The sequence below is a fragment of the Mesoplodon mirus genome (assembly GCF_964341445.2).
Source record: "Mesoplodon mirus genome assembly, chromosome: 2".
NCBI classification, from domain to species: Eukaryota; Metazoa; Chordata; class Mammalia; order Artiodactyla; family Ziphiidae; genus Mesoplodon; species Mesoplodon mirus.
In genome coordinates this window covers 89424245-89448585 of record NC_138977.1, presented here as the reverse complement: position 1 = coordinate 89448585, position 24341 = coordinate 89424245, and the positions used below count along the sequence as shown (strand labels likewise).

At 37.2% G+C, this 24341-nt stretch overlaps 1 protein-coding gene across 4 annotated transcripts in view; it reads left to right on the top strand.

Annotated features, from left to right (window-relative positions):
• Window positions 1-24341, top strand: part of FRYL (FRY like transcription coactivator) — a 248447-nt gene that overhangs the window by 90667 nt on the left and 133439 nt on the right. For all 4 annotated transcript variants that reach the window (XM_082638429.1, XM_082638428.1, XM_082638427.1 and 1 more), the window contains exon 4: window positions 17969-18168. In XM_082638429.1, the coding sequence (XP_082494555.1) occupies window positions 18049-18168 (120 nt within the window). In that variant the 5' untranslated portion in view covers window positions 17969-18048. The remainder of the gene's footprint in view (window positions 1-17968; window positions 18169-24341) is intronic.

The window sequence follows — 24341 nt, the reverse complement described above, 5'->3', positions numbered from 1 at the left end:
AATGCTTTAAGGTCACAGATGCATTTATTATCAATATACTACCTTTCATAAATATATTAACTTATAGAATTTATTTTGCATACATGATTTTATGAGAGCTAGTGTTTCAAAGAATTCAGTTTTTATCACAGACATAGAAGAAATAAATTGACTTATTTTAACCACAATTTTATAAATTAAAATGTGAATAAGATATAGTGTGTTAAGAAATTAAATTTGCATAATTTACTTGAATTTTTACACAGTGAAAAAAATTCATAAACAGAGTTTTTAATGCTCAGATGTTTTTCCTGGATTGCAAAAATAGTAAAAGCCAAACCCTAAAAGCACAATTATGCAATCATCTAATTTCAGTTAAAATCTGTGTTATTTGCTTAAAATAATACGTACCATTTATTGAAGTACTTATGGGTCTGGTATTGTGTTAAGTACATATTGTAAATGTGCGTGTGTGTGTGTGTATGTGTATGTACAATCACATATACACATACTTTTATTAAATCTCGTGTTATCCTGAAAATCTGAGGAAAACTATTATTATTGCTGCTTTTTAAAAAATAACAGCTTTATTGTGATATAATTCACACACCATAAAATTCATCCTTTTAAAGTGTGTGAGTCAGTAGTTTTTAGTGTATTCAGAGTTGTACAATGATCACCACTTTTTAATTGTTGAACATTTTTATCACACCAAAAGGAAACCTCATACCTATAATCTAACTTCTGTTTCTGTGGATTTGCCTCTTCTGGACATTTCATATACGTGGAATCATACTATAGGTGTTCTTTTGTGACTGTCTTCTTTCACTTACCATATTTCCAAGGTTATTCCATTTGTAGCATATATTGGGACTTCATTACTTTTCGTGGCTGAGTAATATTCCATTGTATGAATATACCACATTTTGTTTATCCATTCATCAGTTGATAAATTGCCATTTTTATCATACAGTAAAAGGGGGCTCAGATAAGGTAAAGTGCACAAAGAACCCCCCCCCAAATAAACCAAATACACATACACACACTCAGACTTTTTATCCAACTAACTTCTTTTAATCCTTCATATTTCAATTTAAAGATTCCCCTGATCTAGTGAGACTTTAGCAAAATGTGAAGGAAGAAATAGTTAACAATTTCGGGGAACGTGTGGGTGGGCAGAAGGGATATGATGTGCTGGGGGGTGGGAGGAAATATGACCAGTTTGGCTGGAGCAGAGAGGTATGGGGCCAGTAATGGGAATGAGCTGCAAAGGTTGGCAGGGGCCAGACCATGTGGAATCTTGAAGACTGTCTTATAGATTTTGGTCTTAAACGTAAAACACATGGGAAGTCATTGATGGCCTTTGTGACAGTGGTTGGGGTGAATTCATTAGACTTCCATTTTTCATGGGATGGGGACAGAAAAGGGGGAAGAGAGAGGGGTGCAGCATATATAGGGAGTTGCATTAGGTTGCTATTACAGTAGACCAGATGTGAGATGAAGGCGGAACAAATGTTATTTCTTTAGCGAACACGTATGTAATGCCTACCACATGGGTGGGTGGGTTGTCTTCTAAATGCTTTACAAAATACTAACTCAATTATGGATATGGGGACTGTTTAAGACTAGGAACAATAGGTCTTGGGGTAGATATGGGAGGTAAAGGAGATTTTTAACTAGACTTTTATAAAAGGAATTTGGTAGGGTAATTTATGTTCTCATTGACATTAACTTCAGAGACGTATCCATTGGTCACAGTGAAAAAGAATCACCTACTGCTTAGTGCCCAGATACCCTCTCATCCCTCAGAAAAATCTGTCTGCTTTAAAAAATGAAGCCTAGACAAGGCAGCCAACTCAGTGTGCTGTTAAGGGAGCTGTTGAAGTCTGTGATGGTCCCTGAGTTTGGAGTTCCCAGCTGCAGATATCATTGAGTTTAGGAATCATGAGCCTGCTTTCTCCAATTTTATTTTAAATGTTCTGACTCCTTAAGCTAGGTTTACTTCATTTGACAAAAGGCAGATTTTATCTTCAAGTCTAAACATTTTGTGTTGTGAGAAGTGCAGCTGATTATCTAACTCATTAAGTATTTGGTTTCATGATTTGTTTTAAATTTGATATATAGTCTAATAATTAGATAGGAAATTTGAAATCAGGAAACTGTAACACAGATGGTCACAGTATTCCTAGGTGTCTGAGAGTAATCAAAAAGGTCAGTGTAATATGTATGGTAAGTTTCAGACCCACTATTCCATAAATCCTGATGTCACAACCTTTTCCTGTTTGTACCTTCTATTGTAGTCATGTGTAGACTCAGTCTTACATCAGATCCTGGGTCCAATCCTATGCTAAGACGGGACGTTGGTTTGGGAGAGCCCTAGCTCACTAGTCTAGACAGCTCAGCATCAGCCTTACCTCACTATGAGTTTTGGCTTGGTTTTATTCATCAGTTCCAATGTCTGGGCTGCTACCCATTCTTGTGTCAAAGGCTCCACCTCTAATAATGGTACTTGTTCCTTCCTGAGCCTTGCCTTGTCAAAATCTTTGGTATTCCATTTCTTCCAAATATGAGACCCTGCTTTGCCCTTCAAGAGAATGAAGTTCTCATCCGAAAACAAAAGTAAAACTGGATGAGAATCAAGTTCTGCTGACATATCTTTTTAATGATTAAACCCACCTCCCTAGGTGCATGGCCATATATATTCTGTTCTTAGACTTTGCATTATGAATCTGTCTAACTGCCATATCTCTTGTTATTTCTTGGATCCCCTGGTGCTTTTTACCTGTTCTCATACTCTTTAGATACCACATTCTGCCTCCATTACTAGATTTTTTATTACCTTCAGTGTTGCTGATATTCAGCTATAATGCATCCTTATGGCTGTACTGGTATTTACAGCCAGAAGCTGTTCTGACTGTCCCTCTGTCCTGATTGCTGAATATTTTAAATATAACATCTGACAGGTATCTGGCCTGTTATAGTGTTTATACCCCAAATCATTCAGTTTTAGACTGTTTCACTACTGGCCAAACCCTTAGACTTCTTTTCTAGAGGTAACCAAGTTTACAATCTCATTATCACATTGAAAAGTCATAGTTGCTTAACATTTTGCAGGATGGAATGGGCTGTGTTCTCTTAATTATTCCTCCTCCTAATCTATTAATGCAAGATGTTACAGGACAGTGCCTGTTACTTCTGAAAATTTTATTTTGGGTCCACTAGTTGGTTTTTATTATGCATGCTATTTTAAAAAATTTTGCTAAAGTGAGTGAAATTTTAAGGTTTTTTTTTTGATGAACATTTATTTTTATTTATTTTTTTTTTTTTTGCGGTACGCGGGCCTCTCACTGCTGTGGCCTCCCCCGTTGCGGAGCACAGGCTCCGGACGCGCAGGCCCAGCGGCCATGGCTCACGGGCCCAGCCGCTCCGCGGCATATGGGATCCTCCCAGACCGGGGCACGAACCCGTATCCCCTGCATCGGCAGGCGGACTCTCAACCACTGCGCCACCAGGGAGGCCCAACATTTATTTTTTTAAGTAATTCTTTTTTTTAAATGCATATATATTTTTTAATTAATTAATTAATTAATTTGGCTGTGTCGGGTCTTAGCTATGGCACATGGGATCTCCCTTGCGACATGCGGGATCTTTCGCGGTGTGCAGGCTTCTCTCTAGTTGTGGAACGCGGGCTTTGTTGCCCTGCGGCATGTGGGATCATAGCTCCCTGACCAGGGATTGAACCTGCGTCCCCAGCTGATCTGTTATCCATTTTCCTTCCATAGCCTTTAACACTTCTTTTTTTTTTTTTTTTTTAATATTTATTTGTTTATTTGGTTGCACTGGGTCTTAGTTGTGGCTCACTGGCTCCTTAGTTGTGGCATGTGAACTCTTAGTTGAGGCATGCATGTGGTATCTAGTTCCCTGACCAGGGGTTGAACCCGGGCCCCTGCACTGGGAGAGTGGAGTCCTAACCACTGTGCCACCAGGGAACTCCCTAACACTTCTTTTTGAAATTATTCTTGCTTGCTCTTAAGTTGGGTTAACCTTTCCTTGTTGTCTATAAACCTTTCACGGTCATGGTGATCGGAGTAGACTAGATCACCTCTCTGGACGCACTTGGTGCATGTCAGCTGCTGGCGGGTGGTATTGCACACAGTGGACACCGCTCAACTCCCATGTACAGCCCCTCCTCGTTGTCCATGGAGTCTACTAGGTCCCGGCTGAGTGGCTGGAGCCCACAACCAGGAGCCTCCGGAGCCCTGGCTCCCTTCCCACTGGGAGACGCCATGATGGCCTGAGAGCAGAGCCAGTCACATGGGATTTTGTTTTCAACCAGGTGAATCTTAAGGTTTTTTACAAAAAGAGAAATCACTTTGAATGGGGAAGGCTATAGAAACCAAATTCTGAATTGTCAGACCTGTTTCTACTAGAAGATGATGAATTATAAATGTGATGGTAGTTCATAGTAGAAAATCATATGAAATGTTTTAGAAGTTATATATTTCAATTGTATGTATTGATCCATGTGATGCAGAAAGTAGCTCGCAAAGGCATTCATAAAAATTGAAGGATAAATTAATGTCCATTAACATGCAATATAGTAACAATGTAACATAATAACAACAGATTTACATTATATGCATTTAATGGCTCTTTTTTGTTTAAAATAAGCTTCACTGATGTTTATAGCAGCTTTATTCATAATTGCCACAACTCAGCAACCAAGATGTCCTTGAGTAGGTAAATGAATAAACTGCGGTACATCCAGACTATGGAATATTATCCAGTGGTAAAATGAAATGAGCTATCAAGCCATGAAAAGACATGGAGAAAGCAAAATTGCATATTATTAAGTGAAAGAAGCCAGTCTAAAAGGCTACATAGTGTATGTTTCCAACTATATGACATTCTGGAAAAGGCAAAATTATGGAGACAGTAAAATGAGGAGTGATTTCCAGGGGCTGGGGAGAGGGAGGGATGAGTAGGTGGTGCACAGAGGATTTTTAGGGCAATGGAACTGCTCTGTATGATACTACAGTGATGGATACATTTGTTCAGACCTATGGAATGTACAACACAAAGAGTGAACCTTAATATGAACTATGGATTTTGGGTGTTGATGTGTCGATATAGATTCATGAACTGTAGCAGATGTACCAGGAGATGTTGATAATGGGGGAAGGATGCATGTGTGGGAGCAGGAGGTTTATGGGAAATCTCTGTACCTTCCTCTCAATTTAGCTGTGAGCCTAAAGCTGCTCTTAAAAAATTGTTTTGAAAAAAAAAAGTTGAAGAAAATTCATGTAAAATTTTGGAAGAGTGTATGAATGAGCCATTTTTATCGTAGGGAGACTATGGAAGAAAAGAAAATAATGTTCCAACAAAATGGCTTTAGTAATATTCCTGAAGGTAATTAGTGGTGCTTTTTTTTTTTTTTTTTTTTTTTTTTTTGGTGGTACGCGGGCCTCTCACTGTTGTGGCCTCTCCCGTTGCGGAGCACAGGCTCTGGACGCGCAGACTCAGCGGCCATGGCTCACGGGCCCAGCCGCTCCGCGGCATGTGGGATCTTCCCAGACCGGGGCATGAACCCATGTCCCCTGCATTGGCAGGCGGACTCTCAACCACTGCGCCACCAGGGAAGCCCAGTGGTGCATTTTTATGCAGAGTACAGAGGCACTGGATTACCATGGTTTGGTATATAAGAGCCTAGTAATGGTTCAAGTATAAAGTAGTCCCTTTGGCTGCTATGTGAAGTCGATATTTCGTCCGCTAAGAGGCAGGGATAACTGTGAAGGAAGACTTTTCAGGAGTTTACATAGACTGTTATTAGGACCTAAACTTAAAATTTAGCTATGCAGAAAAAGGATGGGGGGATTACTTTTAGTAGTGATGGGATTTGATGGGTAGACTAGATATGGAATATAGGGCACAGGGAGGAATCAATGAAGTTTAGATCATTGAAACTTTACCCTTTGAAATCACAGCTAATGAAAGGCAGAGGATTGATTGGGCACCAAGATATGTGGTTTGGGTCACGGACAGTGAGTAAAGTGAAGTGGCTGAAACCCTGAGAGAGAAATCAATTCATCAAGATTTCTAGTATGAACTGGGAGAACTATGTATGACTTTTTTTAAAAATTATTTATTTGTTTTTATTTTTGGTTGTGTTGGGTCTTCATTGCAGTGCGTGGGCTTCTCATTGTTGTGGCTTCTCTTGCAGAGCACGGGCTCTAGGTGCGCGGGCTTCAGTAGTTGTGGCTTGCAGGCTCTAGAGTGCAGGCTCAGTAGTTGTGGCGCGTGGGATCTTCCTGGGCCAGGGCTTGAACCCATGTCCCCTGCATTGGCAGGAGGATTCTTAACCACTGTGCCACCAGGGAAGTCCTCTATATGACTTTTTAAAATTAGGTTTTTGAGTTCTTATGAACGATCCTTCACTTTGCTTCCTAGAGCTTTGTCCCTGACATGCATTCATTTAACTCTCTCTAAATTGCTTGATGGATATTATTTGTGGTATTATATAAGAAGGTTTCCTTGTTTACTGTGTTTTTCAAAGTTTATCATCAGAATTAGTTTTAAGTAAAATCATTGTATAGAACCAACTGTTCTGCTTTAGGAGAATAGTGGAAGGCAGTGCTTTTCACCCTGGCTGCACAGTAGAACCACGTTAGGGAGTTTTCAAAAACATACAGATGCCTGGGCCTCCCTCCAAAGATTTTGATTCTGATTTAAGGAATTGCCAGAGAAGGCTGGCAAAGACCAGCATCAGGTCAGAAAACTTGACTTAGCCAGAATGCTGCGAGTGGATATGAAATCTTTTCCAGAGGGCAGAATTGTTATAAACAGTCTGACAGAGACAAGCTTTTATGTTTGCCAATTTACTAATTTACAGTGAGAAATACGCCAAGTGAATGAACGTTAATGCTGCAGCTGGCAGACCATTCTTTGCTCTCCTGTGAGGTAGGTCATAAAAGCTAAATTGTAATCAGGAAGTTGCATGGAAGAGCCTAAAGATCTAAGAAATTTATATCTGTCATGTTCTGCTATAGGGGCCAGAATACTCATCCTTTTGTCCACCCTACTGGACTGTACTTAGGTGGACATGACATTTCCATCAGCAGTGTGCTAAGTGTTAATTTCCCTATACCTTGCCAGCAGTAGATCCAATTATTCTTTTTAATATTTGGCACAAATTTAACATTTGTGTATAAAATGAAAGCTCACTGCTAGTTTAATTTTCATTTTCTGGGCATTACAAAGTTTGAATATTTTTTCATCTGTTTCTTGTCTTCTTAGATTGGTTCTTATGTGAATTGTCTAATTATGTCTTTTGCCAGTTTCTTCTCTGTTGTGTTGTCTTTTTTAAAAAATTTGTAAGAGCTCTTTGAATATTTTATACTTTCTGTCATCTGCATTCTATTTTTTCCCTGACTTTGTCCTTTCTTGTTTATGGTATCATTTGCCTTATAAATATTAAAAAATTTTATTTGGTTGAGTACATTCATCTTTTTCTTTCTCTCTCTCTCGCTCTCTTTTTTTATTTTTTAATAATTTTGGGCTTTCTATCTTGGCTAAAAGCCTCCTCTCTCCTGGATTATACATGTTGACTTTGAATTTTTTTTTCTAAGACTTTAAAACATTTTTACTTTATATCCATCTGGAATTTGGTTTTTGAGTATATTATGTTTATTTTTCTGCAGATGAGTAGGAAGATAGTCTAACATTATTACTAAATAAGTCATTCCCTCCCCTCTAATCTTGCCTATGTTGAATTCTTATTCTGGGATTTTGGGGAGGTTCTCTAATCTTTTATATTAATCTAATCTATCTGTACTTAATATTCACTAAGTTCATTACTTTTACATTGTGTTCTGATATAGTCATTATATATATATATTTACCCATTTTACTAAGTTTTTATTAATTGAAGTATATTTGATGTACAATATTACACAAGTTACAGGTGTACAATATAGTGATTCACAATTTTTTTTTTTGCGGTACGCGGGCCTCTCACTGCTGTGGCCTCTCCCATTGCGGAGCACAGGCTCCAGACGCGCAGGCCCAGTGGCCATGGCTCACGGGCCCAGCCGCTCCGCAGCATGCGGGATCCTCCCAGACTGGGGCACAAACCCGCGTCCCCTGCATCGGCAGGTGGACTCAACCACTGCGCCACCAGGGAAGCCCCGATTCACAATTTTTAAAGGTTGTACTCCATAGTCACAAAATATTGGCTATATTCCCTGTGTTGTACATTGTATCCTTGTAGCTTATTTATATGTAATAGTTTGTACCTCTTAATCCCCTACCACTATATTGCCCCTCTCCCCTTCCCTCTTCCCACTGGTAACCACTAGTTCTCTATATCTGTGAGTCTGCTTCTTTTTTGTTATATTCACTAGTTAGTTGTATTTTAAATTCCACATATAAGTAATGTCATACAGTATTTGTCTTTCTCTGTCTGATTTACTTCTCCTAGCATAATGTCCCCCAGGTCCATCCATATTGTTGCAAATGGCAAAATTTCATTCTTTTTTATGGGTGAGTAGTATTCCGTATACACATACTTACATACATACATATATATATATATATATATATATATATATATATATATACCATATCTTCTTTATCTATTCATCTGTTGATGGACACTTAGGTTGCTTCCGTGTCTTGGCAATTGTTATCAATGCTGCTGTGAACATTGGGGTGCACGTATCTTTTTAATTAGTGTTTTTGCTTTTTTCGGATATATACCCAGGAGTGGAATTGCTTGGTCATATGGTAGTTCTATTTTTAGATTTTTGAGAAACCTCCATATTGTTTTCCACAGTGGCTGCACCAATTTACACTCCCACCAACAGTGTACAAGGGTTCCCTTTTCTCCACATCCTTGCCAACATTTGTTATTTGTGGTCTTTTTGATGATAGCTATTCTGACAGGTGTAAGATGGTATCTCAGTGTGATTTTGATTTGCATTTCCCTTGTGATTAGTGATGTTCAACATTTTATGTTATATTTTGATATATGTTTTGATTATAGTTATAATCTGTTCTGATTATATTATCTTCTGATTTAGAGAATAGTGTTTGTATTCTTTATAAATAATTTTTTTAGCTGTTCTTAGGTATTTATTCCTCCTAGTATATTCTAAGATAATTTTATCCAATATAACCTGAACAAAATAGTCCTGAAATCTTAATCGGAATTTACTAATTAATATATTAATTTTGTGAGAATTGACACATAATAACAAATGCTTTTATCTATAAGTATGTCCTTACCTTTGTTCATGTCTTCTTTTTATGTTCTTTAAGAAGTTCTTGAATTTTCCTTTATATAAGTCCTATGTTTTTTTATTAAATGTATCCCTACCTATTTATACTTGTGAATAGGTTTTTATCGATTTTCATTCCTACATAATTGCTAGTTAATAAAGAAATTTCATGTCTTCTTTTTCAATATTTATAACAATATTTCATTTTCTTGTATTATTGCATTTACTTATATCATCCCATAACCTTCAGGATGGTGTTGAATAATAAAGCAAGAATCAACATCTTTGTTTAATTTGTTTTAATTGAAATAGATTTGGTGTTTTGAAACCTATAAAAATATTTGCTGCTGGTGAATGGTAAATATTTTATTTGTTTCCTTTGTCTCTGGCTGCTGGATACCAGTAGGTGTGCAGTTATATTTCTTTGTCAGCTAATTAAGTGTGTGAGCCATACAGCTACAGTACTATTTTAAAGTATAATCCCAAGAGTGATGGAAGGGAAAGCAGGCTCAGTCTCTGTGAGCCTTAGTTAGCTATCAATTAAGATATTAAGAGGAAGCCCCTTTGTTCTTGGTTTGTTTAAGTCATATCAGCCTCACGGGTATAGAGGACTCAGCCCACCTATTTAGATTCTGCTCACCTTCTTGGAAGTCAAAGAAAAATGGCTACACAACCATATGCAGTTATCTACCTCTGCCAAGCCCTGGGTCTAGGTACGTTTGCTGGATGAAACAACTGGGTATGTTTGCTGCAGGATTTTGGTGTTCATATTTTCACTTTAGGGCTATCCTGTGGTGAGGCCCTGGTTCATGTCTGGCCAGAGGAGAAGATTTTGCCACAATAGGTTTTTCATTGGCAGTGAATATTTTTATGGGCAGAAGAGTGGAGACCCAAAATGAAAACAACTTTTTTGTTGCTTCTGATACCATACCCACAGTTGAGATATAAGTCAACTCGTTCATTTTCTGGTGGGGAAGCAGAGCTTAGAGAGGTTAAATATTTTGACCAAGATTATAATGATATTCAGTAGCCAAGTCCAGGGCTCTTGTCTTCTGACTCCTAGGTCCATGCATATTTTAAAAATACCACATTATTTCTAAATTTTAGAAGAGTTTCTTAGGCGAGCTTCTGAAGGTTCAAAAGACTACAAGAAAATAATAACCTCAGGGAGACTCTGGCTGAGTGAATAATGGATTATTTAGATGATAGGTCATTTTTCTTCAGCTTTATAATAAGCGATATTTCTGTAGTAGATTTCAAGTAAAAAACATTGGAAATGTGCCAAAGATGTCATAGGACTTCTATGTTTAGAAATTGTTTTCAATGGGAATAGTTTAGCCTAGGATAAATAAACATTTTAGGAACAGCTGTCCAAAGAACAAGCAAAAGTTTTAATTTTTCTATCCATTGAAATTCATCCAGAAGCAAAAAAGTTGGACTGAGTAGTGAGGAAAATGATTTCATTCACATAGAATAGACACTTAAAGTATTTAGGAACAGAATTAATAAGAATTAAATAGATTCCCCTATGAAGGAAAGTATACATTTTCCTTTGGGTACATGAAAGAAGACAAATTAGTGAGGGTATCCAGGTTCTAGATAAGAAGTCTTAATTAAGATGTCAATTTTCTTCTAATTATTTTGTGAAAGTATGCATAAGCTTGGAAGTATAAGTGAATGACAATAGGTGAGAAATTCCTGAAGATAATGAGTACACCAGGAGTATTTGTGCCAACAGATGATAAAAACTATTATGAAAAGTTACAATAATTAAAAGAATGGTACTGATACAAAAACTGATTGTTAATGAGCAGAATAGGAAGCATATTTGAGTATGAATTTAGTTTATGATAATAAAATCAGTGACAAAATTTTAGTAAAGGTACTGAGAAGAACTGATTAAATGTTGAGGAAGAATTTTTAAATTTTTGTTGTATAACACCCCAAGACAGATTTAAATGGAGTAAATATAACTAAAAGAGAGTTAAAAGAAAATAGAGGTAAATATATATCTGATCAAAATGGGGGCGCTTTTTCTTTTTAGCCCATTTTATATAAATGAATTTGAAGAGCAACAAAAGTACTTGATTTGGCAAATAGTCATTCTAAGCAAAGAGTATGTTAATAATATAGACTTTTAAGGAAGAAAAAATGATATATCAAAATCTGGCAGTTGTGGAGGAAATAAAGCCACTGATCTGAAAGTTCTTAAACTGAGAACCTAAGTTCACATTCCATTCAAATGGGACAATCGACTTTAATTAGAAGTCAGTTTCCTTGTCATACATGAACAGTAACTTGATGTGGTGTTTTGCACCTGGTTCCTGCCAGGAATTTTACCATCTGGTTGTTAAATTATTGGCGGCTTGAAATCAGCCATGATGGGAGGAGTATTTCCATGATGGAAATTAGCAAATGCTGCAAATCAGGACACTTTTTTTTTTTTTTTTTTTTTTTGCGGTACACGGGCCTCTCACTGTTGTGGCCTCTCCCGTTGCGGAGCACAGGCTCCGGACGCGCAGGCTCATTGGCCATGGCTCACCGGCCCAGCCGCTCCGCGGCATGTGGGATCTTCCCGGACTGGGGCACGAACCCGCGTCCCCTGCATCGGCAGATGGACTCTCAACCACTGCGCCACCAGGGAAGCCCCCTTTTTTTTTTTAAAAAGAGAGGCGTTTACCAGCTTATCGCTTGAAATAAGATTTGGTTTGTTAGCATAAAATAAGATAACATGCAAAATATCTTAATAAATATTAAATAATGTTTTGTTTCCGTAAGAAGTGAATGGTGTCTGGTATGAGATTCCTTCATTAATGAAGGAATTTTGAGGTATACCTTGCCTTATATAGCAAATTGTGTTTGTGCACTGAATCCATCAAACAATGCTTTCATATTGTACCTCTCAACATGTACAGCGTGCACATTACTTTTCTTCTCTTCAGAAACAGTTGCTTTCAAATGTAGAGTTTTGCTTTGGATAGTTGGTTGAAAGATACACCAATCCAACTGGCCTCCCCAGAAGTTGAAGTTTTCTTTTATTCCCTAATCTGATTTTGCTATCTTTGTTTCTGCTTTCAATTTGTCTACCATATAACCTGATTTGTGTTTTTGACATTTTATTGTAATTGACTTAAAACTGTTTTCTTCTCTTGGTCCAAGTACATTATTGTTTTAAGCTTTGGATTGGTCTGCTGTTTATTGTGACTCTTCTCAGCACCTTTGGTTCTTCTGGCTGACAGGAATAGAGTAGGCTTTTCTTTCTTTTTTAAAAAATTAATAGACTTTTTTTTTGTGAAGAGCAGTTTCAAGTTTACAGAAATTTGAACAGAAAGTACAGAGAGTTCCCATGTACCTGCTTCTGCTACCCACCCCTCCCAGCCCCACCCATTTCCCCTACTATTGACATTTTACATTAATTTGATACATTTGTTACAATTGATGAACCTACATAGACACATCATAATCACCCAAAGTCCATAGTTTACAATATCAATCTTGGTGTTGTGCGTTCTATGGGTTTTGACGAATGTATAATGGCATGTATCCATCATTACAGCGTCATACAGAATAGTACTGTGCCCCTAAAAATCCTCTGTGCTCCACCTATGTATCCTTCCCTCCCTCCAACCCCTGGAAGTCACTCATCTTTTTATTGTCTTCATAGTTTTGCCTTTTCTAGAATGTCAAATAGTTGGAATCACACAGTATGTAGCCTTTTCAGATTGGCTTATTTTACTTAGTAATATGCATTTAAGTTTCTTCCAAGTCTTTTCATGACTATATAATTCATTTTGTTTTAGCACTGAATAATACTCCATTGTCCGATGTACCACAGTTTGTTTATCCATTCACCTACTGAAGGACATCTTGGTTGGTTCTAAGTTTTGGCAATTATGAATAAAGCTGCTGAAAACATCCGTGTCCAGGTTTTTGTGTGTATATGTTTTCACCTCCTTTGGGGAAATACCAAAGAGCACAGTTGCTGTGTTGTGTGGTAAGAATATATTTAGTTTTGTAAGAAACCTTCAAACTGTCTTCCCTTTTACATTCTCACCAGTGGTGACTGAGAGTTCCTGTTGTTCCACATCCTCACCAGCATTTGTTTTTGTCATTGTTATAGATTTTGATCATTGTAATAGTTGTGTAGTGGTGTTGACTGAAAAAAAAAAACAAAAAGCACAACCTAAAAGTTGAGAATTGTGTTTTATTTGGCAGACTTGCTGAGGACTTCGGCCTAGGAGGCAGCCTCTAAGATAGCTCTGAGGGACTGCTCCTAAGAGGTAAGGGAGGAGCTAGGAAACATAGGAGTTTTTGCAACAAAAAACCAGGTAGTTGGAACATCAAAAGGTTACTGTTAATTAAAAAAAACCCAGACATCTCATGTTGATGAATTTAGCACTTTCCTATGTGCTAAATTCATTAGCACATAGAAAGATGCAAGAGTCTGGGCTCGTTGAAATCATTCCTTTGATATGCACCTTAACTATCTAGGGCTTGGATCCTGCTTTTCTCCATCCTGAATCCCCTCAGAGTGCATGTTGGGGGGACTGCAGTGGCTAATGGCTTGACGTTGGCAGCACCCTTTGTTTACTGATATGGCAGGTGACATTTTCCATCCACGGTGGTATCTCATTGTTGTCTTAATTTGCATTTCTCTGAAGACGTATGATGTGGAACATCTTTTCATATGCTTACTTGTCATCTGTATGTCTTCTTTGGTGAGGGGTCTATTCAGATGTTTTGCCCATTTTTTAATTGGATTGTTTATCTTCTAATTGCATTTTAAGAATTGTTATATATTTTGGATAACAGTTTACCGGATACGTGTTTTGCAAAGGTTTTCTCCCAGTCTGTGTCTTTTCATTCTCTTAATAGTATCTTTTGCAGAGCTGAATTTAGTAATTTTAATACAGCTCAGTTTATCAATTTTTCTTTCATGGGTTGTGATTTTAGTGTTGTATCTAATAAAGTCATAGCTAAACCCAAGAACTGTTAGATTTTCTCCTTATAGTCTGAGAATTTTATAGTTTTGCATTTTACATTTCGATCTATGATCTATGATCCATTTTGAGTTAGTTTTTGTAAAAGGTGTAGGCTTGCTTTTTAAACTAAGAATTTTGCTTTTGCCTTTTAAAATAAGAGATATTTTTGACTTTTGGTCTTGTTCAAAGGCCATTTACCTTATACCTTTTCTTTCTTAGGTTGTCATCAACATGTTTACTACTAACCAATATAAGTAAATAATTATAAGTAAGCAATTGTGTGGTATTTTGTTACTTTTCTGTATTATATATATCTCTTTGTAAATATGTGTATAATATGCATGTATATATAAGATTATGACCACAAAGTAGTAATTTTTTATCCCTAAAGACCTGTTTTGGGGGGTGAGGGTACTACAGGCAGCTTTCATAGACTCCACTGGGGTCTTTTTAAAACTACATCCACCCACCCCTACTCATTCTTATCTAAAACACCTCAGTCACTGAGTCACTGTGCATTTTGGGGGATGTTACTGTTTAGTGTTGTGCATAAGAATATAATGGAGCTAGAAAACACCGAGAACCGCTGCTGTGAAGTAATGAAACCAAACATGTATCAGCTTAGGGTTTTTGTGTCTCTTCTCCCTTGTCTGTTCTCCTTCACTGAAGTTCAATTTATCTTATAAAGGTATAGGAGTCTTATGAGCATGAAAAAGGTAATTTTTAAATGAAACATGCTAAGAACAGTGCTATATAGAGAGTTAGCTGTCTAAAAATACTGTATTTATGTTTTATTTGCACCTTATCTAAGAGAAAGAGTATACATGCTAGGCTAATTTTTATATTTTATCTAATTTTAAATGTTAAATATTCGGGTCTTGCTTTATTCTTATTATTATCAGTTTTATAGATTTATATTCCAAGGATGTTTAATCTGACATTGGGTTTTTACAACTTGTAATTCAATGCCTGAATTGTGTTAAGAGTTACACTCTAACATTACGTCTTTATTCTCCTGTAGGCTTATATAAAATTTTCAAACAATTTTAATAGCATGTAGGGAAATAGGATTGTTTAACCTCATAAAATATTTAACTCAAGCAGTCTGGTGACATCAGGTTGATCTAGTTATGTGTAAACTAGCCTTCTTACCCTGCTTAGAGTGACCATCCCTTTTTCCTAACTATTAGCAGAATATGAGAAAAATTCACATATCTTCACCAAAGCTGAATGTTATAGTGAACACAATTGGGGGAAACCACTTTGATAAATGAAAAGTATTATTTAATTTTTATTTATTTTTAAAATATTAGTGAGGTTAAATATTATTTTCATGGTTACTGGCTTCTTCTATTATATCTTTTGTAGCTTGTTTCTTCATGTCCTTTGTCCAGTTTTCAGTTTGGGGGTGTGGGTCTTTTTCTAACTGATTTCATTAGAGCTTTGTGGATGGAGGTTAAAGTGATTAACTCTTAATAAGTAATTTTCATTAAAATTTGATTTTTTAAAAAATTGAAGTATTTTTATTTTGGAATAATGCACGTCTTTGGAAGATAAACCTTTATCTGGAAGATAAATACTAGTTTCCCTAAAACTTTTGGCTGTATTGGCAAATTGCTTGAAATATGCAATTATGATACATAGGAATATTTGTTTATGCTTAATTTATGTTTATGATTTTTTAGGAAGTAGAAGAGAGTAAGGGTGAGTTTTTGAGAGGTCATTTTAACTAAAGTTTTTTCTTTTTGAGGAAACTTTAAAGGTTACAATGTTATTAAGATTATACTTCATCAAAGTCTAGAATTCAAGTGCTAAAGTCTATCTAGTGCTAAAGTTTAAAACGTTTATTGTAAAGTTAAAGCCAAAGAAACTTTGTAACTCTCTTATGATCTTATGAATCTTAATTAAAAGATATATTTTGTATCTACTACCATAAGTCAAAATCTTAAAAGTGTTTCATCTTCATTTTTATTTCTAAAATGTAAATTAAAATTCTAGAAACTATCTGGGTAGGCTTTTTCACTATTTTATGATTCCCAAGAGTTATTCAACATGTGTGGATATAAAATATAGAATATTCTTAATGACTCAGAATAAATTTTTAAAATTTAAGATCTCCTTTCCCCACAATGACATTTGTTAACACATTCTCTCCTTTATAATACACAGTGTTGGATCATGAAACAGAGTAAACAAACAAGTCATTGTTTAAAATAAATAGTGTGCACTGTGTTCAAAGGACTGTGAATTTTTGTTTTGAATTGTTATATAATTTTAGTTCTAGAATACATTACATATTATATTTTAATTTTATGTGATACAAAGATATTTATTTTAGATGCAATATTAACAGTTTATAACATTCTTTAGATTATTATTTTAAATATTAAGCCATCATGTATGACTAATTTCTAATCTTAACCTTGGAGGAAAATATTCTATTCTATAAAAAATAAGTAAGTAAACAAAGATAATGAATAGGACATGAAAGTAAGCCATTCTTTGGTATTGGGAAGTTCAGTCTTTTTTTTTCCCCCTGGCTGCACCGCACAGCTTGTGGGGTCTTAGCTCCTCGACCAGGGATTGAACCTGAACCCTCAGGTGTGAAAGCGTGGAGTCCTAACCACCAGACTGCCAGGGAACTCCCGGAAGTTCAGTTTTTCAAAAATATTTATTTTTCTTAAATTTTCAAATTATTGTTTCTGAAGTGACTGCCATAACCTGACTTCATATTGCTTTCTAGAATTTTCTTTGGGTGTTATCACAGTCACCTTTAGATATATTGACACATACTATGTTTGGTAGAGTAGGGTATTTTTTTTTTTTTTAGTTGACAGAACAATTCCTTATAAGTTGGGAGTGTATTTATTTAGATTAAATTTATTGTCCTGTGGTTATATACACACATACACGTAAGCAGAAATTCAGTGTTTGAAAAATTGTGTTCTGCTTCCTGTTTCAAGGAGGGAGTTATTTATAGGGCGGCATATTGAAAGGGTAGTATCTAGAGATAAGCTTGAGGGAGAGAAGTACATTCTTGCAGGTTCTCCGTGAATATTCCAGGCCAAAGGGATGTCACAAGCTGAGGTTAGAGAATGGGAGGGTCTATATTATGCAACAGCCTGGAAGATCGAGGTGACTGGATAAACTGTAGATAAAAGCCAGGTAGACTTCCCAGGCAGTCAAGAGAACAGAACAGGTGAAGATAAAGAGCAAGCAGTGGTGTGTGCTCTTTTTGTGCCACACTTGATGCAAAGCACTCTTTGCCAGGCACAGTTGATATCATCTCTATCTCTCCTTTGAATGATACAAAGAAAAGTCCTATGAGTCATGTTTTATTTCCTTCATTGCACATAACTTTGTTTAGAATTCATTTGTTCATTCAATACATATTTATTGTATACCTAGTATATATACCAGGCATTGTTCTAGGCTCTTGGGATTCATCAGTGAACAAAAAAGACAGAAGAGGTCTTTGTTCTTATAGCATTTACAACTGTAGGGTAGGGAGAAAAATAGTACATAGTAAACGTAATATATAACTAAATTTTAGTTACATTGGGCAGTATGTTAGAAGGTGACAAGTGTAATAGACAAAAATAGAGTCTGGTAGTACAGATTGGTAGATCTTGATGGGGTTTAGGGGGAGGATACATATTAAATAGGGTGGTTTTGGTTGGCCTAATTGAGTTGATTATTAAAGTAGAGTTCTTTTGTTTCTTTTACTTTTAGCTTCAGCACAAGTCAGCAAAGTGAATAAGTACTGCACTTCTTCCAACTTTCATTCCACTTTGGGGAAAAAGAATATCATCATGTCAAGCATTACAATTGACCCAGATGTCAAGCCTGGTGAATATGTCATCAAGAGCCTCTTTGCAGAATTTGCTGTTCAAGCTGAAAAGAAAATTGAAGTTGTAATGGCTGAACCCTTGGTGAGTAGAGCTGACCTATAAATCCAATATTTTCTTGACTTGCATTAACCATTATATTACAAATTTTCCAAAGAAAATAATATACTTGAAAAAATATTAAAGGAAGCCAATCTGAAAAGGGTACATACTGTATAATTCCAACTATATGACATTCTAGAAAAGGCAAAGCTGTGGAGACAGTAAAAGATCAGTGGTTGCCAGGGATTGGGCAGGGGTAGGGGTGGGATGAATAGGCAGACACAGGGTTTTTAGGGCAATGAATATATTCTGTATGATATTATAATGGTGGATACATGTCATTATACATTTGTCCAAACCCACAGAATATACAACACCCGTTGTGAACTGTAGTGCAATCTATAGACTTTGGATGATTAGGCTGTGTCAGTGTAGGTTCATCTATTATAACAAATGTACCCCTGTGGCACAGAATGTTGATAATGGCGGGGGCTATGCGTGTAAGGGCAAGGGGAATATGGGAAGTCTATCCTTCCACTCAGTTTCGCTGTGAACCTAAAACTGCTCTCAAAAATAAAGTCTTAAAAAAAAATTAAGGGATAGGTCAGTAGTAAAGTGATGATCTAAAAAGCTGTAATGACTCTAGAACCCACTTTGATAAGTTACTGCAGGTCACCAAAGAACAAAAATGGATTTCACCAATGGGAATTGTTGAGACAGATGAAACATAAGAGAAAACCTAAAACATTCTGTGAGTTAATGATGTGACAGTAGCCAGACTTATAATGAACACGTAAACAGCTTTGAACTTACAGTACACGAGGATACTTAAACAATGTGAGGAGCTCTGTGTGAGTCGAGCTTATGGTGACGAAGAAGGAAGAAAAAGACCAAAAACAAATGTCTGGGTTGGATTCTAATGAATTGTGGTGGCTATTATGATAGATAATGCAGTGGTTGGGCAGTAAGAGGGAGAATAGATGAAAGGCAAAGACTGTTTAGTTATTGTATATAATTCAGGCTGGAATGAAAAGAGCCTTGGAGCTAGGGCATTAACAGTGGAGAAGTGGTTGCAGAAAAAAGTGAGATAAACAACAGAAGCAGAATCAGTAGAACTTGACACATAATTAAATAGGAGTAGGTGTTTTGAGTGAGAGTGAAGGGTTAAAGATTTTTTGAAGTGTTAGAAAAGATGGTAGTGTATTTACTTAGGTAAAGAAAACAGGAATATTATTGGGGTAGTAAAGGTGATTAAGATAATTTTTCCTTTGTGTATGTTAAGCTTGAGCTACTAGCGATCTAAACCATGTGGAACTGTTTGATTGGTAGCTGGAGATTCCTTTTGGGAACTCAAAAGAAATATAGATTTTGGCATCATCTACATGAGGGTGATAATTAAAGCTAAAAGAGCACATGATAATATCAAGGGAAGAGAGTATAGAATAGCATTATTATTGTCAAATAATATAGAGAGGCAGAGCACAGTGAACACTGAGGAAGAGCGTATTGGACTTGGAAATTAAACAGCCTGAGAGCAGTTTTAGCAGGATGATATAACTTTAGGAAGCAACTCTTTGGGTTTGAAGGGAATGGATATGTGATGTATCAAGATCACGCTGGTAGGTTCGAAGTACGGTGATGATAATGAAGATGGAGGTAGAGGATGTAATAGCTAAAATTTATTTATTCCTTACACAACTGGATTAGCGATAGGGCTTCACTGTCACTTTGAGACTCAGAGGGTTTGTTACTTGTCTGAAGTCCAAAGCCAATAAGCAGCAGAGTGAAGAGTTAGGCTTAACTCAATCTGCTGTCCTTCCTCAGAAGGAAGGGAGGAAAGGAACAGAAAAGAGAATAATGATGACCTAAGAAAGAAGGGAAGTTGAGGAAGTATTATAGGTTCTTAATTTTCTTAGTGAAGTAGGACTTAACATTACTCATAATATGATGGTATGTGTGTGGGTACATGCATGCCTCGAGTTTCTTTCTGATCATTAAATAGAGGAAACTACTCTGAAGAAAGCATCTATGAAATAATATATTTGAGGTTTAATAAATAATAATAAGTAAAAGATCATTAACCAAAATGTATATTTTAAAGCTGTTCATCTCACTATATTCAATTTAAATCATTCCACGATTACTTTCTGCATATCAAATTAATGTTTTTATACCAATGTATATATATTTTACAGCATGTATATAATATAAAAGTGTTTTAGAAATTGGGATTACAAGAGTCTATAGATATGAATTAGTGATTATAAGGCTTGATTAGAAATGTACTTTATAAAATGTTATTTTCTTCATCTATAGTCTATGAATTACATGATAGATCGCTACACTAGCCTGCTTAAATAATGTACAGTCAGAAAGGGAACCACTTTTTTTTTTTTTTTTTTTTTTTGCGGTACGCGGGCCTCTCACTGTTGTGGCCTCTCCCGTTGTGGAGCACAGGCTCCGGACGCGCAGGCTCAGTGGCTATGGCTCACAGGCCCAGCCGCTCCGTGGCATGTGGGATCTTCCCGGACCGGGGCACGAACCATTGTCCCCTGCATCAGCAGGCGGACTCTCAACCACTGCGCCACCAGGGAAGCCCGGGAACCACTTTTTTAAAAATACATTAAAAAAAGTTTATGGAGCGTGGTGACTATGGTTGATAATACTATACTGTATAACTGAAATTTGCCAAGAAAGTAGAACTTAAGTGTTCTCACCAAAAAAAAAAAAAAAAAAAGAAAGAAAAAGAAAAAAATGAATATGTGAGGTGCTGGATGTTTTAATTAACTTGAAGTTGGGAATCCTTTCACAGTATATATGTATATATCACATTGTATACTTTAAATATATTACACCTTTATTTATTACTTATATCTCAATAAGCCTGAAAAAATGTTTATTAAAATTTTTAAACTTAGATAAAAGTAGAGATTATAGTATAATGAACCCTCAGTAATCAGCTGGTTTCAGCAATTTGCAACTTACACAGCACATTTTAAAAACTTTTATCTATTTTATAAATTTTTGTTTTTTTTGTGGTACACGGGCCCCTCACTGTTGTGGCCTCTCCCGTTGCGGAGCACAGGCTCCGGACGCACAGGCCGAGCGGCCACGGCTCACAAGTCCAGCCGCTCCGCGGCATGTGGGATCCTCCCGCACCGGGGCACGAACCCGCGTCCCCTGCATCGGCAGGCGGACGCCCAACCACTGCGCCACCAGGGAAACCCTATAAAATATTTTTAAACAGCACCATGTGCTATGGTCCTAAGAGCTCTGAAATATTTTATATTCTTAAAGGAATTTTAATTTTGAAATGTGAAATTCTTCAGAGTAAAATAGTTAAAAGAAAATACGAGTGAAATTACCTAATTTGAATGAGTCTATAATATGGTGATTTTACATCTTTCTCCTTCCTTTTTCTCCCAATGCCATTGTTACTGTCCTAGCTCAGGGCCAGGTTCTGTCATATTAGGCCATTGCATTAGCCTTCTAAGCAGTCAAGAAGTGGTCCATCTCCTTTCCATTTTCCTTGTTCTCACCAGACTTTTCCTCATCTAAAGTACAAATATTATTGCCTTTCTGCTTTAGAAATCTTGCTTCCTTTTCATTGCTATGGATTAAATTCAAGTTCTTGGTGAGTCATTTCAGCCTCTTCACAGTCTCATTACAGTTTGTGTAATGTCTCATGATTCTCCCATCCTGATGTGTGCTGTGACACTTAAAAGTATCCTCTAGGGCTTCCCTGGTGGCGCAGTGGTTGAGAGTCCGCCTGCCGATGCAAGGGATGCGGGTTCGTGCCCCGGTGTGGGAGGATCCCACATGCCGCGGAGCGGCTGGGCCTGTGAGCCATGGCCGCTGAGCTTGCGCGTCCGGAGCCTGTGCTCCACAACGGGAGAGGCCACAACAGTGAGAGGCCTGTGTACCGCAAAAAAAAAAAAAAAAGTATCCTCTATATATTCTGTTGCTCTGATGTATTTTTTATTTTTCTCTCAATCTAAAATGCTTTTTTGTTCAAAGTGTCATTTTATTTTTATGTCGTTTATTTATTTATTTTTGGCTGCGTTGGGTCCTCGTTGCTGCACGCGGGCTTTCTCTAGGTGTGGTGAGCGGGGGCTACTCTTCTTTGTGGTGCGCGGGCTTCTCATTGCAGTGGCTTCTCTTGTTGCGGAGCAAGGGTTGTAGGTGCATGGGCTTCGGTAGTTGTGGCCCGTGGGCTCTAGAGCACAGGCTCAGTAATCGTGGCACACGGGCTTAGTTGCTCCGCGGCATGTGGGATCTTCCCGGACCACAGCCCGAACCTGTGTCTCCTGCATTGGCAGGCAGATTCTTAACCACTGCGCCACCAGGGAAGTCTTAAAATGCTTTTAATTCCTCTGTTTTTAAACCTCTATTCATTCTTCCAACTTCCCACATGTTCCCTCTAACATAGTGATCCTTCCCCAAACTAAATGAATCTTTGTTTTACCATAATAATTTGTTCATACTCCTCGATTCTGACATTGTCATATTATGGTTAATTGCTTACATGTTTATCTTTTCTGATGTGAGCTACTTGATACCAGGAACCAGGTCTCTCTTTCCTCTGTACCTGCAGCACTGCCCTTGGTAGTAGGTGCTTAGTTTGTATTTTAAATTGAATGTAGCCTTAAGAACATTGCTGTGGCCTGTGCCCTTTTTCTTCTAACAAAGCATAGTATCCTTTTTTTTTTTTTTTTTTTTTCCAGTACGCGGGCCTCTCACTGTTGTGGCCTCTCCCACTGCGGAGCACAGGCTCCAGACGCGCAGGCTCAGTGGCCGTGGCTCACGGGCCCAGCCGCTCCACGGCATGTGGGATCCTCCCGGACCAGGGCACGAACCCGTGTCCCCTGCATCGGCAGGCGGACTCTCAACCACTGCGCCATCAGGGAAGCCCCAAAGCATAGTATCCTTGTGTTAGCCAGAGCTTCTGATAGTTCTTTCAGAATAGTCTGATGTTGACTATATTTTATTCATTCATTTACCAGTTAATTTCAGAAACATCTGCTGTGTAATTTAAAATGAGATTATTAAGTTTTGGTGAGTAGTGGTGAGGATTCCATTAGAAAATAGGTGTTTCCACCCCATCATCACACTTAAGAGAGAAGAGGCATCCCTGCTTACTCCTCCTGACACACCAGGAAAACCCCCAGTGTTGTAGACGACAGCAGCCAAGGACAAACACTGGCTGAGAAAATCCCCATCATATTTTACAGATTTTACCTGCCTCACTCCTATATACTGGCATAATTTCTTCTTGTCTGAATCAGATCTGTGCCAGCTTTGTTTCATTTATGTCCAAGTCTGAGTAGATGGTGTATCGTCTACCCAGCCTCAAGATTAGATAATGAAAATACATTTAATCTAACATTATCACAAGGTTTTTATTATAGCTTCAAATGTGTTTATTGTGATCTCATTTATATTGAAATTTATTTGTACCCTTTCCAGTAATAAACAGCCATTCAAGATGAGTCTCTTGCGTTCTTGAATGAAACTTTCATGGAGTCTCTTTAAAGAAAACAGCATCCACGAGTTGTTACATAAAAGGAGGCTAGCATTTCTCATGGTCAGATGGACAGTAGGTTACATGAAAACTTAGAAGCACAAATGTGAATGGCTTTTGCTAAAAGAATTTAATCAATCACTAAAATGAGAGAACTGGCCTTTTCATTCTTAACATTAGAAGCCACAATAAAAGGAGGTTAAGTAAGGCAAGAGATTCGAAGATTAGCCGAGCTTGACTTTAGCCACAATTTCATTTTTATCTTAGAAGGAAGATTCAAGAAGGAAAGGCAACCATTGATTAAAATTGCAGCTTGCAAACTATGCAATCAGATACCTTAGGTAGGTTTCTTTCTTCCTAAAAGGAGGTAGATCAGTCATGGGTAATGATCCAGACACATCCAAGCTTATCTATTACTGTTTTAGATTGCCAGCGACCAGAAAAGAAGAGACGAAAAAGGGCTTTAACCAGTCACCTGCTGATTTAGACTGTATGTATTTGGTTCAGGCCCAGCATTTTTACAACTCTGCACTGTCCACTGTTTTTTTTTTGATAATATTAAATATGTATTTTAAAGAGTTTCTGATCTCTTATTTCCTCCAAACTGCATTTTTCTGTTAGTTTCCCCTTCTCCTCACATGCTTATTATAACATATTATATGTTATTTATTATGATTGAGGCACTAAACAGCTG